The sequence below is a fragment of the Schistocerca nitens genome, chromosome 6 (genome assembly GCF_023898315.1).
Source record: "Schistocerca nitens isolate TAMUIC-IGC-003100 chromosome 6, iqSchNite1.1, whole genome shotgun sequence".
NCBI classification, from domain to species: domain Eukaryota; kingdom Metazoa; phylum Arthropoda; class Insecta; order Orthoptera; family Acrididae; genus Schistocerca; species Schistocerca nitens.
The window spans coordinates 86,504,328-86,518,155 of NC_064619.1; the positions used below are offsets into that span (position 1 = coordinate 86,504,328).

Sequence of the window (13,828 nt, forward strand, 5' to 3'; positions counted from 1 at the left end):
GCTCTACACACGAGCTATGGATCACACAGTCTGTCACGAGATCACACAGTCTGTTCACTGCAGTGATCAGCAAGCTAATGAATGGCATGCAACGAATCATCTATGTCTGGCAATATGTCTACCTGTTTAGTTGCTTGTCTTATAATTTCTTCAACAAAACCATCAGCATTACTTTCATTCACCCCTTCTGTAAGATCAATAACGATTAAAGAAAGTACAAAATCATGAAGAAATACATTTTCAGGTAATGATCTTAACTCGAAATAATTTTTCCCACAACAACAACACATATGATTCGACATTGCATTATCCTCCTCCTCCATCATCTTAGCCATCGTAAGATCGATAAATGTTAAAGATAGAACAACACATTTTCCAATTACGAATGTAATTCGAATGTAATTATAAAATTATGTGGACTAATATTAATTTACGTAAAAATAAACTTACTACAAATGTTTAAGATGAAATTATTCTCATAAAAACGTACCATCTTATTCTTCACTTCATCCATTGTGACATCAAAACTGACAAAATAAAATAACAAATCATGAGACATCACAAATATAATCTTGAGTAGAATGTAATCTGGTGTGTAGCGTTTTACTGAAGTGAAGCGTGGACAATAAGCAGTTCAGACAAGAATACAACAGAAACTTGGTGCTAAAGAAGAATGGTGAAGATTAGAATGGCAGTTCACATAAATGAAGTGAAGGTAATGAGTAGAACTGGAAAGGGAAAGAAAAGAAATTTGTGGTGCATCTCGCCTAAAAAAGAAGGGATTTTCTGATGAGACTCATTCTGAGACAAAGGATTCGCCAGTCTGGTACTGTAGAGGAAGAACAAGAAAGGAGTAGCGTAAGCAGATTCAAATGGATGTGGCTGCAGTAGCTATTCGGAGATGAGGGGACTTGCAAGGGACAGAGTAGTTAGGAGGGCTCCATCAAACCACTTTCTGGACTTAAAAGCACAACAACTAAAACAAGAACAACAACAATAAACTGTGAACATTTAGAAATTTCGATAGTTTGGTATTTATCATCAATGTCCATCCTTCTCTCTTCGCTCAACCCACAGTAGCAAACACGACACTCGCTTGTAGATAACAGACAGAAGGCTGTATAGAATATGAGCACTTATAGGAACCTGTTTGTCTCACGGCATTGCCCTACACCAAGGACCACCGCAGTGAGGTTCACCTGAAAAGCACATGTGTGCTGTAAGGAGGGTGAGCTGAAGACAAAAACATTTAAAGAATCCATTTCATGTAGGTGTAATACCGTCTTGGGTGGCTTAGCTGACTGAAAAACTCTGAAGAGATATATTGTGTTAATGTCCCAGACCTGAGTGCGGCTGAGACGCTAGAGAGGAAGGCTCTCGATGGATGGCCCTGAAGTTACTGCAGTGTAACAGGCGTCGCTGCGTGGAGACCCTGATAACTCGCAGAAGCAAGCAGACTCGGATCGTTTCCATGGCCCAGCTGCGAGTGTCGTACGATAGCGTGCGTCTCATCGCTACCGACTGCCGCTGAGAACTCGTCAGCCTACTGTGTTCCATGATGAGCTCCATTTTCGTCATGGATCTGTATTCAAGATATGAAAATACCACCAACAGCCAAAAATTTATACCCTTGCAAGGATTAATTTGGAAGCTATTAGCAATTCATCAATGTTTAAATGAAAACGAGCTCAATAAAGCTACGTTCGTTATAGTTATTCCATGATTTGGTACAGTACTATGCTTTCAGCTACCCACTTCCAACTAGTTTCCAAAGTCAGTCAAACATTATTAGGCTAAAAAAACTATATAGCCTTCACAAGGAATACCGTACATACATGGATTATAATAAGTATTAAATTACGATCTGCAATAAGAAGATTTGCTGTGTAGTAGATCTCGTTCTACTGATAACGATATAAAATTGTGCAGTAAAAATTTTTTTAGATTGGTTTCAGTCATATATCTTTTACGTATATCCTATTATGTTCTATGGTAATGACTGCTAATATATCATGAGGAGTAGAAAGACTAACATAACCATCAGCCATACCATATTTCATGATAGCACATTTGATATTAATCGTGTAGAGAGACTATCATGTGAAAATAACGACTGTACAACAGATACGCATTAAGGTTTAGTAATAGAACACAGTTTAGTTAAAGAGCAATTACAATCCTAGACAGGTTTATAATTATGTTGTTTGTATCAAATAATGGAAGGGATTTTACCTAGATGTTGGAACATGACACTGTATACGGTTGTTGTACGATGTGTTGTCATAAGTAAGTGTGTTTATGTATCACATCTTATAAAAAAAGGTAAATAAATGTTAAATAGATAGATCATGGGTTCACTAAGAGCTGTTGCGTTTCCATGAAATAAAATAGTACATGACACATCAAACAATGGAAGAGAATTCACCTTGACATTGGGTGACGACAGTACATGTAGACATTGGCTAATATGCTCTCACCTAGAAATCAGATGATGTATTGTCGTAAATAAGCTGATATAAAAAGCATATTTGTTAACAAAACTGCAAAATATTATTTATAGCCTCATCTTGTCTTCTGTGTGAAATTTTTGTCTTTGATTCTAAGTAACTGTGGATGGAATAAAATTAATCCAGATGATATTAGATATACATGATCGCACATTGATGGTGGTCATCTAGGGAGAACAACTATGAATATAATAATTATATTACATAAAGATATCTTTGAATATTTAGCAATGTTAGATCATGGGTTATTTTATGAGCATTTGAAATCCACAGGGGATTATAACTGTATGGTGATCATAGCAAACAATGGAAGAGATCTAACCTAGATAACAGATGACAAGTTTACACATAGATGGTGGGTAACTTGAGTTTAGATATTTGTCGTACAATGTGTTGTTGTAAGTAAGCTCATTTATACATTGCATCTTATAAAAAGAGCAAAATTTTATAGTTACATAGTTCAGTGAGGAGCAATTGCAATCCCATGAATGAATTGTACGCTGGTACATCAATTGTTGAAGAGATTTCAGCTAGACATCAGGTGATGAAATTGCAGGTAGATACAGGATAATAAGCTCTCACCTAGTATTGAACCACATATTGCCATATACAAGCTTTTACAAACAGCATGTTTGCTATCAAACATGCGAAATATTAGTTGTAGCCTCCATTCATAAATAGATACAGACTATATTTTCCAGATGAAGAATGTCATAATTTATTGATTACACCTTTGATTTCGAGTTTGTGCATGTAATAAAATTAGCTCACATAGGACATTATGAGACATACATAGGATTTTTTTAAAAAAGTTATAGATTTATCTTATGTAATTTGATATTAAGAATTATTAAAATATTTTTAGAAATATTTTAGAAAAGTTTTTAGATAAAGATTGGCATATAATGCAATTCTGTACAGAAATTTGTCTTAAGGATTTGTTGCAAAAATGGTTTTAAAATAATGATGATCTAGCCAGTGGCCATATTCTGTTACATGATGGTATTTTTGACATTAGTTGTCTAGGTTGACTGTTGCTTGAACACATTTGTTTTAGCACAGGCAGTTGTGAGAGTGAGCTGCTATGCTAGATCATGGGCTCAGTCTAAGAGCGACTGCAATCCACTATAGTGTAAGAATTGTACATTGGCTACATTAAACATTGGAAGAGTGATCAGCCAGATATCAGGTGATCAGATGACTCAGAGGCGTCAGGTGACGAGATTTCACGTAGACCTTGAGTGATCTGTTTTTGTATAAGCGCATGTAAACATCTTAACTGATAACAAAAGCACAAACATTAAGTAGCTCCATTATTAGTATATATATACGAGGGCTATCCACAAAGTACATTACGTTTTGGAATTAAAAATAAATAAAGTATTGGAATTTTTTTTATTATATACAGATGAAAGCCACACTTAAATACTACTTTTCTACATAGTTGCCATTTAAATTAAGGCACTTATCGTAGCGATGGACGAGCTTGGAAATTCCTTCGTCGTAAAATTCGGCCGCCTGCGCCTTCAATCACGTGATTAATCAGTAACCCGGTAGAAATACGATTTTTGTGGATTTCCTGGAAAGAGGCACTACAATAAACTCTCAAAGGTATTGCCAAACTCTGCACAACCTCAGAAGAGCAATACAAAACAAGCGCAGGGGAAAGTTGGGCTCAAAGATCTTGCTGATTCATGACAACGCCCGGGCCCACACGGCAAATGCCACTCGTGAAGTTCTCGAATCTTTTAAGTGGGAGTTGTTTCCTCATCCGCCGTACAGTCCCGACCTGGCACCGAGCGACTTCCACTTATTCCCAGCAATGAAGAAGTGGTTGGCTATGCAACGTTTTGATGACGACGCACAGCTTCAAGAAGAGGTAACCACGTGGCTGAAGGCGCAGGCGGCCGAATTTTACGACTAAGGAATTTCCAAGCTCGTCCATCGCTACAATAAGTGCCTTAATTTAAATGGCAACTATGTACAAAAGTAGTATTTAAGTGTGGCTTTCATCTGCATATAATAAAAAAATTTCCAATACTTTATTTATTTTTAATTCCAAAACGTAATGTACTTTGTGGATAGCCCTCGTATATGCTTTGACTGCATTTTTGATGAAATATCGTATCTGTGCCTGTAGATATCGAGCTATTCCAGGTTGTATTAAAATCAACCAACATATGATACCATAAGATACACATAGAGAGCTTTTAAGTGGTTAGAGGTTGTCGTATTGTATGATTTGGTATAAATAACATGTCTTTAAAAATTTTTCCAAAAGAGTTTCTAAACTGATACAATAAGTTTTATGTACAAATAATGTTTTATGAGTGCTGCACATAATTTTAGTGACACTTTTTTATAAAAACTGTAGAGTACAGACCCATCTTACATATTACGATAATAATTTAGGCATATGTAACTACATGGAATAGTAGGTCCATGCCTTTATGTAATGTGAGATGATGATATACTGCTGTGCCGTCTGTTGTAGTTATCTATCACTAAGAATGTGTAAGCTGACATATACCAGTTGTAAAATGGTGATGAATGTGAGCACTTGTACTCAGTGCAATAACATATGTGTACATAGCTGTTATTTTAAAACTGACATGCCAACTTCTAACATAGCTCACAATACCAACTGCACAGCCCCACTTACTATACTCTAGGAGAAGATTGTGTAAAGATGTAAACACAGGTGTGTTGTCATTCCATGTATTGCAAATCTTGGATATAATCATGTAATCTGTTATGCTAGTTGCTGTGCCATAGCATTTTCAGCATATTCGGTCCCATCTTTTGCAGATCCGATGATAGCAACAGAATTGTCAAAAATGGTATCTACATGAATGATTTTAGCAATCTTAGAAGTTGAAAATTCATTCAGTGTCCATAATGCTACTGACCGTCCCCTTGCTGACGATGTCAGAAGTGTACAGTATGTTTATTATCATCAGCTGATAATGCTAACATGTGGGAGACTGCCTGACACTTTGAAGAAATTATATACTGAACAGTAGTATTACACATTTGTATCGGTAAGAAATTGGTTAAAACCAGTTTATTGAAGTCCGATGATAGGGTGGAGCATATGTGATGATTGGAGCCTCCTCCCTCATACTGGGATCTGTACAATGCCGAACACAGCACCTGTATACACCAGTGGTGGGTGATCAGAAGAGGCAAGAGAAGCTGGGTCTCCTCGCTTTTCTGTATTAGAAATAGGAATGCCAATAACAATAAGTATTTTTGCAATAACTCTTTAAGCACATTTGTTAGCGAGGGCAAAAGATGTTAGCTTGTCTTTTTTTTCTAAACCACCAGCAACAGAGAGCAAGTCAAAGGGTGAAAGCTAAACCCTAACGTAAGGCAGACGGCAGCGTGAAGCATATGGTGAGGAGGTCACGCATGTGCCAGACTGCCTGTAAATGCTCGGTTGCCATGGTAACCATGACTTCACTGCTGTGAACAATAGAGGGGGTACAGGCCATGCGCCTACGTGGCATTGGAGACCAGTAGGTGTGGTGCCGCCCGTCTAGGTTTCTCTGACATCAATTGTCTCGTGTGCAGTAGTTGTCCCGTGTGCAGTAAGAATAGATGAAGCCGAACCTTGTACAAGTACTGATGTAACGCTTTCGAGTGAGGACATCGTTCATTCCTTGGAGGAGGTTTCCTTTTCAATGGGATGTGAAAGTGAACGACACGAAATTTTGAAGGAAGGACGTCTAACACCGCCCCTACAGCTTTTTCATAAAGATAAGTTCAAAAGATGTGCATTCCAAAGTTCATGGAATGGGTAGCACTAGTGGTTATGTGCTAGCCCTACAAAACGAAAATTATTCTGTTGGCCATGTTTGCGGTTAAGTACAAGAGAAACTGTACGGTCTGCTGAGAATTACGATTATCTGAAGACACTGTCTAGAGGTTTAGCGTGGTATGCTTCTTCTAAAAATCATCCAAGTAGTTTTATTTCATATAAGGAATTATCCAAAGAAGCATTTAGTATTTCAGAGCTACTTAATGAACATTACAGACTGATGAAAATCAGACACAACAATGAAGTGAAAGCTAACTGAGACATCATGAAAGTTGTAGTTGACGTCACAAATCTTTTATGTAAGCAACCGCTAGCTTTCAGAGATCATGATAAAACAGAAAGTCTCTGCATTTAGCTTCGTGATCTCTTTGCGAGATGTATGTAGCAGGAAGCAATATATTGGTTGACTCTTCAAGAAACGAGCACCCTTCGAATTTTAACGGTAAACCACACATCCTGTCTTGCAACGTTCTCGGTGAATTTGGATGAGAACCAGTGACGAAATGCACTGCTCCTTCCATGTACCTTCTCTGTTTCCTCTATAAATCGAGTTCAAGACTGGGCAGCAATGGTAAAGTGTCGATTGATCGAGAGTTTTGTGGGCTACGTACACCGTAGATGCTGTCTGTTTGCCGGTAACTCTTCATATTAATGTGTCTTAAGTCTGGCGTACGGCATTTCTGTCACATACGCTTACTCCCATATACTTTTAATGGTGTGACTGTTTCCTGCGGTTGTCCGAAATCGTGCAATCAAACAACAACAGGTCTTTCTGCCTCCTTGTGCACAATACGATACATATGTTTATGGTGAGAGTTAACAGGCAAGCTTGGCAGGTCTTCCAGAAATTTGTAGCATTGCTACGTTTCTACATGTTTCATCACCATCCGCAAAGAATCTCGTGGTGTAAATGACGTTGTTGAATAGGTTATTTATGTACAGAATATTGTAGAACTGCGGATTTTTTTTTTTCAGTGTTATTTCATTTGCACAAAAGGGGAGCTCTCAGTAGAATGTAAATATCTCTTAATTCGTGCAGTTTCTTGAAACACATTGTTAAAATAAATATATAATTATGAAACATAGAGTGATATTATTGAAAACCGATCTGATGGTGATGGATTCCTATGTGATCACTTTTGCATTGATTTTTAGGTGAATGATAAAAGTTCGTTCTTTTGTATGTCAGCTGGTTCAAATGGTTCAAATGGCTCTGAGCACTATGGGACTTAACATCTACGGTCATCAGTCCCCTAGAACTTAGAACTACTTAAACCTAACTAACCTAAGGACATCACACAACACCCAGTCATCACGAGGCAGAGAAAATCCCTGACCCCGCCGGGAATCGAACCCGGGAACCCGGTGTCAGCTGGTGTATGGTGTTTGGAGACTTGACCATTCCTGGTAGACAGGTTTATGGAATAAGATCAAAAGTAGAGAAAATGGATGGAGATCTAATGCAGGTGATTGGAGATGGAAGTCTCTCACTTTTATTCCCAGGGCTAGGGTAGTGGTCAAGAACAGGTTACAGGATTTGCTACAACAGGATTGGATATGTTGTGTATGGTAGTGAAACAGGGATCAGATAAGGATGTCTAGACGGGAGGAAAAGAAGTGGGAGTGGGTCTGTGTACATGTGCTGGAGTAATTTAAGTGAAATATGGACTGAGCCGCCAGTGTGATGTCATGAGGGATGTAGGGTCACTCAAATGGATGGATATTTTGGAGGACAGTCTTTTGGAAATCGGTGGTGAGGTATTGTGAGAGCAAGCTGCTAAGGTCATCGATCCCTAGACTTACACACTACTTAATCTAACTTAAACTAACTTGTGCTAAGGATAACACTCGCAGCCATGCTCGAGGGAGGCCTCAAACCTCCGACGGGAGGTGCCGTACGAACCATAGAGAACAGTTGTGATGAAACGTATTATGTCGTCTGTGGTGGGGATAGGACGCCCTGAGGTGTTCTGATGGAGTGGGATGTGTATGGGTATTTCAGGTTTTGGCAAAGACTGTTTTACGGGAGTATCTCAGATGGGATAAATCACAAATATTTCATTCAAGTGCGAACCACAAGTTACGTCATTGGTTGAGCATTTTATTTAATATGCATAGAAATGAGGTTGGTAAAGCTGTAGCACTTTTTTAAATTTTGCATCCATTTATATTCACCCTACTAAGGATGGAATGATAGCAGCAAATTGCCTTTCTTCATCCAATGGATTGTACATTTTATAATTTTAATTTAAAAAATATTGAGAAACTAATTAAAAATGTTTATGCATGACAATGGTAGTGTGATCTACATTCCTTCATTTTGAGGGTGATGTTCTTGGGGCTCTTGGTAATTGTGGGTAGGGATTAGTATGGGATATTTATGTTAGCAGGAATTGATGGGTGTAATGTAGGGGTTAGGAGTTGCAATGCCAGTTGGGCAAGGAAAGGATGGATTGGAACCTTCATTTCGGATGGGTAGGTTACGTTTTGGTTCGGGGGGGGGGGGGGGGGGGTGTTTGTGGTCTGGGAGGGTAGAGGATGGCTGTTTAAATGCTGCCGGGGAAAGTCACAGTGTGTTCGGAGATGAAGGTAAGGTAAGACACATTGACAGGGCTGTGGGAGTGAGCCAGAGTTCTCGAGGACGGGAGAGACTGTAGGTAGTTGGGATTCGAGTTTACAAGAGGTGTAGAAGAGGCTGAGTGATAGCAGTAAGACAGTTTGGTTTAGGTGCTGTAGCGAGAATGGTAAAGGTTAAGGTGGCGCCGCTGTTGCAGCACTGACGGTGATGACGCTGTCGTCACTGTGGCTGCCTTCGGCATGTGGCGAGCGGCTGGCACTGGTCGCCATCTCAGTGCTGACGCACTGCACGGTGCTGGTCTACCTCAGCTGGTGGCTGGAGGGCGGCGCCCGCGCTCCTCGCATAGGTAAGTCGGCCAACTCTGTGCTGGCGCATTGCACGGCGCTGACCTGTCTCAGCTGGCGCCAGAGCACCCGTATTGTTGGGTCGCAGCCAGCAAGCCAGACGTTGTGGCTCACCTTCCCCACTCCTCACTGACCTTCTTCTCATCTCTGAAACCTCGCTTATTGTTCTCAGATTTGAAGACATTTTTACTGAGTGTGGTGCTGCAGCAGGTAGATACTGAACTTCCTTCATATTCTTGTGAGGAATTGTGTTTCGTGTGTTTTTACTTACACGAGTAATGGAGCCCCTCCATGCGTACACTTGGGTTGCGACCAACACGAGAAGTTCTACCGTGACCTTGAAAGCCTACTACATCTTGTAAAACTTTAAGTGCAACTTCAAACAAATTATGAACATGAATGAGATTTTCACTCTGTAGCAGAGTGTGCGCTGATATGAAACTTCCTGGCAGATTAAAACTGTGTGCCGGACCGAGACTCGAACTCTGGACCTTTGCCTTTCGCGGGCAAGTGCTCTACCAACTGAGCTACCCAAGAATGACTCACGCCCCGTCCTCACATCTTTACTTCCGCCAGTACCTCGTCTCCTACCTTCCAAACTTTACAGAAGCTCTCCTGCGAACCATGCAGGACTAGCACTCCTGAAAGAAAGGATGTTGCGGAGACATGGCTTAGCTCCTGTAAAGTTTGGAAGGTAGGAGACGAGGTACTGGCGGAAGTAAAGCTGTGAAGACAGGGCGTGAGTCGTGCTTGGGTAGCTCGGTTGGCTGCCGGCCCGGTATCTCAGTGTGTTCGGTCAGAGGGCTGCGTGCTCTCTGTAATAAAAAAAAACTGAGTCAAGGAATCAACGATCAACTTAAACGGGTGTGTTGTGACGTACGCCCGGTAGAGCACTTGCCCGCGAAAGGCAAAGGTCCCAAGTTCGAGTATCAGTCCGATACACAGTTTTAATCTGCCAGGAAGTTTCAAATTATGAACAAATTTCACTCTGAATTTATACCAAATTTTCCAACATGAGTCCCTGGACAAAACAAACTGGCTTGTAAACCTTAGGTACTACCATGGCATAACTTTCGCAAACGCAATGGTGTCGTTTTCTATACAGCATTTCTAACTAGCACAGATTGAATGTGATGCATACTCGCTGCCTAAACAAAGGCGAAATGTATAATGAAAATTACCTTACAAGCCCGATTCGTGCAGTGCAAATGTGCTTGTCATCTGTTATAGCTATCACTTCAAAATTACTAAACAATGAGTGTAGTGAACCTGTGAACACCGATTATGTAATGACTTAAGGCTGACAGAAGCCAGTAAGGGCATTCAAAGATAGTAAATGAGGAACACACTGCAGAGAACAGGCAAAAGTGGTAGCGTTCAGGTGACCAGACTTAAACGGTAATGGTAGATGCCTGCCAACTGCAGAGGCTCTGGGCAACTGTCCTAGGGGAGTAGTTTCACTCCAGAGAGTTAACTGACGACTCCACCAACCGACCAGATGCTACTGTATGGCATCACAGTAGAAGATGGCCACAAAAAGGCACATCTCAGAGAACGAGGCGAGCTTAATACTTGCCCATGAGAACAGCAACGTCAGTGGGTTTCTGCAGGTTGGAATGCTACAACAGCGGTCCCCACTCACAAGGGGTCTGTGGCCGGCGCCAAGTGATGTAAAACGTTATTGTTACTAGCCACAAGAGGAAAGACAGTGACGTCGTTGCTACAAAACTTGGAGTTTTTTAATGTAAAGTCCAGAAACATCTCTGTCTGTTGGGCAGAAGAACGGGAGGAATCCGAGTGTAGCTGCCCACAGGTGTCCTCGATGTTCAGAGCCACTCGTCAGATTGTCGGAAGCGTGTGAAGTGCCGGTTAATTGGTGGGCCGGCTATAGGTTGGGAGAAATAGTGCGCCACCACAATCGCTTATAAAGCCACGTTTTTGCATTATAAGGCAAGTGTGGCTGTTAGGTTGAAGGATGTTACATATGAACAGTAGGCCTTTATCGTAAAGTCATTGCGTGGTAACGAAAGATGGTTAAATTTCCCAAAATAAACGAATTCATTGTCTATTATTAACAAAAAATAATAACACAAAGTAAAAAAAGTAAGCCATGCTAAATATGTAATAGTAGATCCTACGTCAACAAGGACGTTGCACAGGTAACACTATGGGAATTAAGAACGAAGTGTACATGGAACCGGACCCTTCCAGTAACAACGCATTTTCTGTAATGTGTACTACCAAGAAAGAGAGGGGGTGGGGGGAGAAGGGCGTACTTTGTGACCACCACTTACAAATTAAAGAAAAAATAAATTTCGTTACTTGTTAACTTTCATTAATAACATCTTTTGAAACAAGTACTTACGTATAAGTAGCGTCTGAAAATTTATCATAGCACAATCTTAGCAATACCAACGCATTTTCTGTAAGGTATAAACAGAGAGGAGGGATAGTTTATGACCACCACAAAAAATTTAACAAACAGAGATTTCGTTCATTGTCGTTGAGTTTTATACACAGTATATTCCTTAATGTTATATGGATGTGTAAGGAGTGTCCTGAAAATGAAAATATGAATATGATATCTGTTGTGTATAGTCACATACATCACTAAAAATTATGTTTCTGGGTTACGTTTTTTTTTTTAATTCAAAACAATTACGGTTTCTGATGTAACAAATAATTAAAACCAATAAATAATTTTTCAACATTTTAAAATATAAAGTACACGACTAGATTATAATATTTCAAAAGATTCGCATAAAAAACGCCCTTCCCCTCCCTCGGTTTCGCGAGGCTTAAATATCGGCAGCGTGACTACTATATTGAAAAACACCTAATATACTAATTGTAGAGTCAATATAAAATTTACTGCACTACATGTGAAATACGCTACTCGTAGACAAGAGCTTTTCAGTGGCAAATACGGGTCTTCGCAATCACGCTGGAAAATCTTAACACCTCGGAATATTGTCACGTAGAAGAAGGTGTAATTAGATGAATGACGAACACTAACTTCACTTAACGAAGATTTATTCAGCACTTGTACATACAAGAGCGCGGAGCGAACTGCCTCCGGCCAGAACAAATACAGTATACATACAGCTACAGAACATTCCAGTACAATGTTGCTCGGCATTTGTGGATACCGCTAGAATGTACTCGAACCGAATATAGAAATTAAAATTGTTTAGTCCAGTTGAGTTTTGAACTCACGACCCTCCATGCAACACTTTAGTATTACAACCACTACACTACGGTGCTACTCAGCTTCTTCTCCGACATTGCTCCCTCGTTAAGAGAACAGAGTCGCGGTGTTACGTCCTCCTAGGCCGCGAACGAGTCATCGATCCTGCATACTCCGACTCCCGATGCCTGATGGCTGATGCTCGCCCAGGCGGTGATGTTCTTAGAACTTCTTTTTCCGCTACGCTCTTCGTCACCTTTCCGCTTCTTGCCTGTCGCTGGAACTTTGAATTCACCCTGGGTTGCAGGATCCCATAGGTGTTCGGGCTCACATGTGGTTCCTCTTCGTCGAAATGTGTTGGCTCAAACTCGTCTAGGGGTTGAACGGCACGTGTCGCATAACACGCCCTAAATTAGACACTTGTGACCCTTTGGTTAAATTGTCTGGCTTATGGCAAGTTTGCGAAATACAAAGTTAATATAACATATAATAACAGTAATAATAATATCGGGAACTAAACTAACGACCCATAAATGATGTAGGCCTCACAGTTGCGATTTGGTTAAAATAATGTTTATTCAGAAAGCAAACAAACAGCGAAGTGATCGTATTTAGAATTGCTACTACACTCGAGCACTTAACCATTTGACACAGTTCGATCATTCACAGTCTCATCGCGAAACACAAGTCCAGTACTCCACGTCGATATTTACCCAAAAAGTTACGAGTTCACATCAGGCGCCCGGCTGCTCACCACTCAGAGACTAAGTCCCGCGATACCACACAACGCGAAATTTTCTAAGTCGTTTCACTTCCCAGCTGCCTAAAGACAGACCGTCCGCTTTCGCGTCTCAATCCGAACTGTACCCTTTGGTGTCTCCAGCCGAACTGTCCGCCTTCGCGTCTGCACCAGCACTGTCCCTCTGCCCGTCCCTGGCCGCGTTCCCCACGCGCCGAATATCCTCGCTGAACTGACTGGGGCAGTTTCCTATCCTGAAGCCGCCCATCTGATTGGCTACAGCTTATTTTACATTTTAACATATTTAAATAATCTAAGCTTGACCACTTTCACGTGCTAGATAAAGTAACAGTAATATCCATTGTTAAATTATTTTACGTAAAACCAATACAATTTCCTTCTTTGCTATGAACGTCACAACCAGTAGCCTTGCACCAATGTGCTTTCTGATAAATAAATAAAGAACAAAAGTAACTGTTATGCACTAAATTTTACAACAAATATTCTATTACCTAATGACTCAAGAAGGTGTCATGCTTGTCATCTTTCATTGTGTTTTGTGTGGAGGAAATGATGATCTGATGCTTAACTGAAAATAATGATAATTTAAATTTACTATATCTTTTAAACAAATGAAGTTACAGAGTTGATAT

General features: G+C 40.3%; 1 protein-coding gene across 1 annotated transcript in view; it reads left to right on the forward strand.

Annotated features, from left to right (window-relative positions):
- The window catches only part of LOC126263237 (5-hydroxytryptamine receptor 3A-like), a 245,169-nt gene that overhangs the window by 174,610 nt on the left and 56,731 nt on the right, over positions 1-13,828 (forward strand). Inside the window, exon 9 of the mRNA XM_049960321.1 lies at positions 9,102-9,251. Coding sequence (XP_049816278.1) covers positions 9,102-9,251 — 150 coding nt within the window. The remainder of the gene's footprint in view (positions 1-9,101; positions 9,252-13,828) is intronic.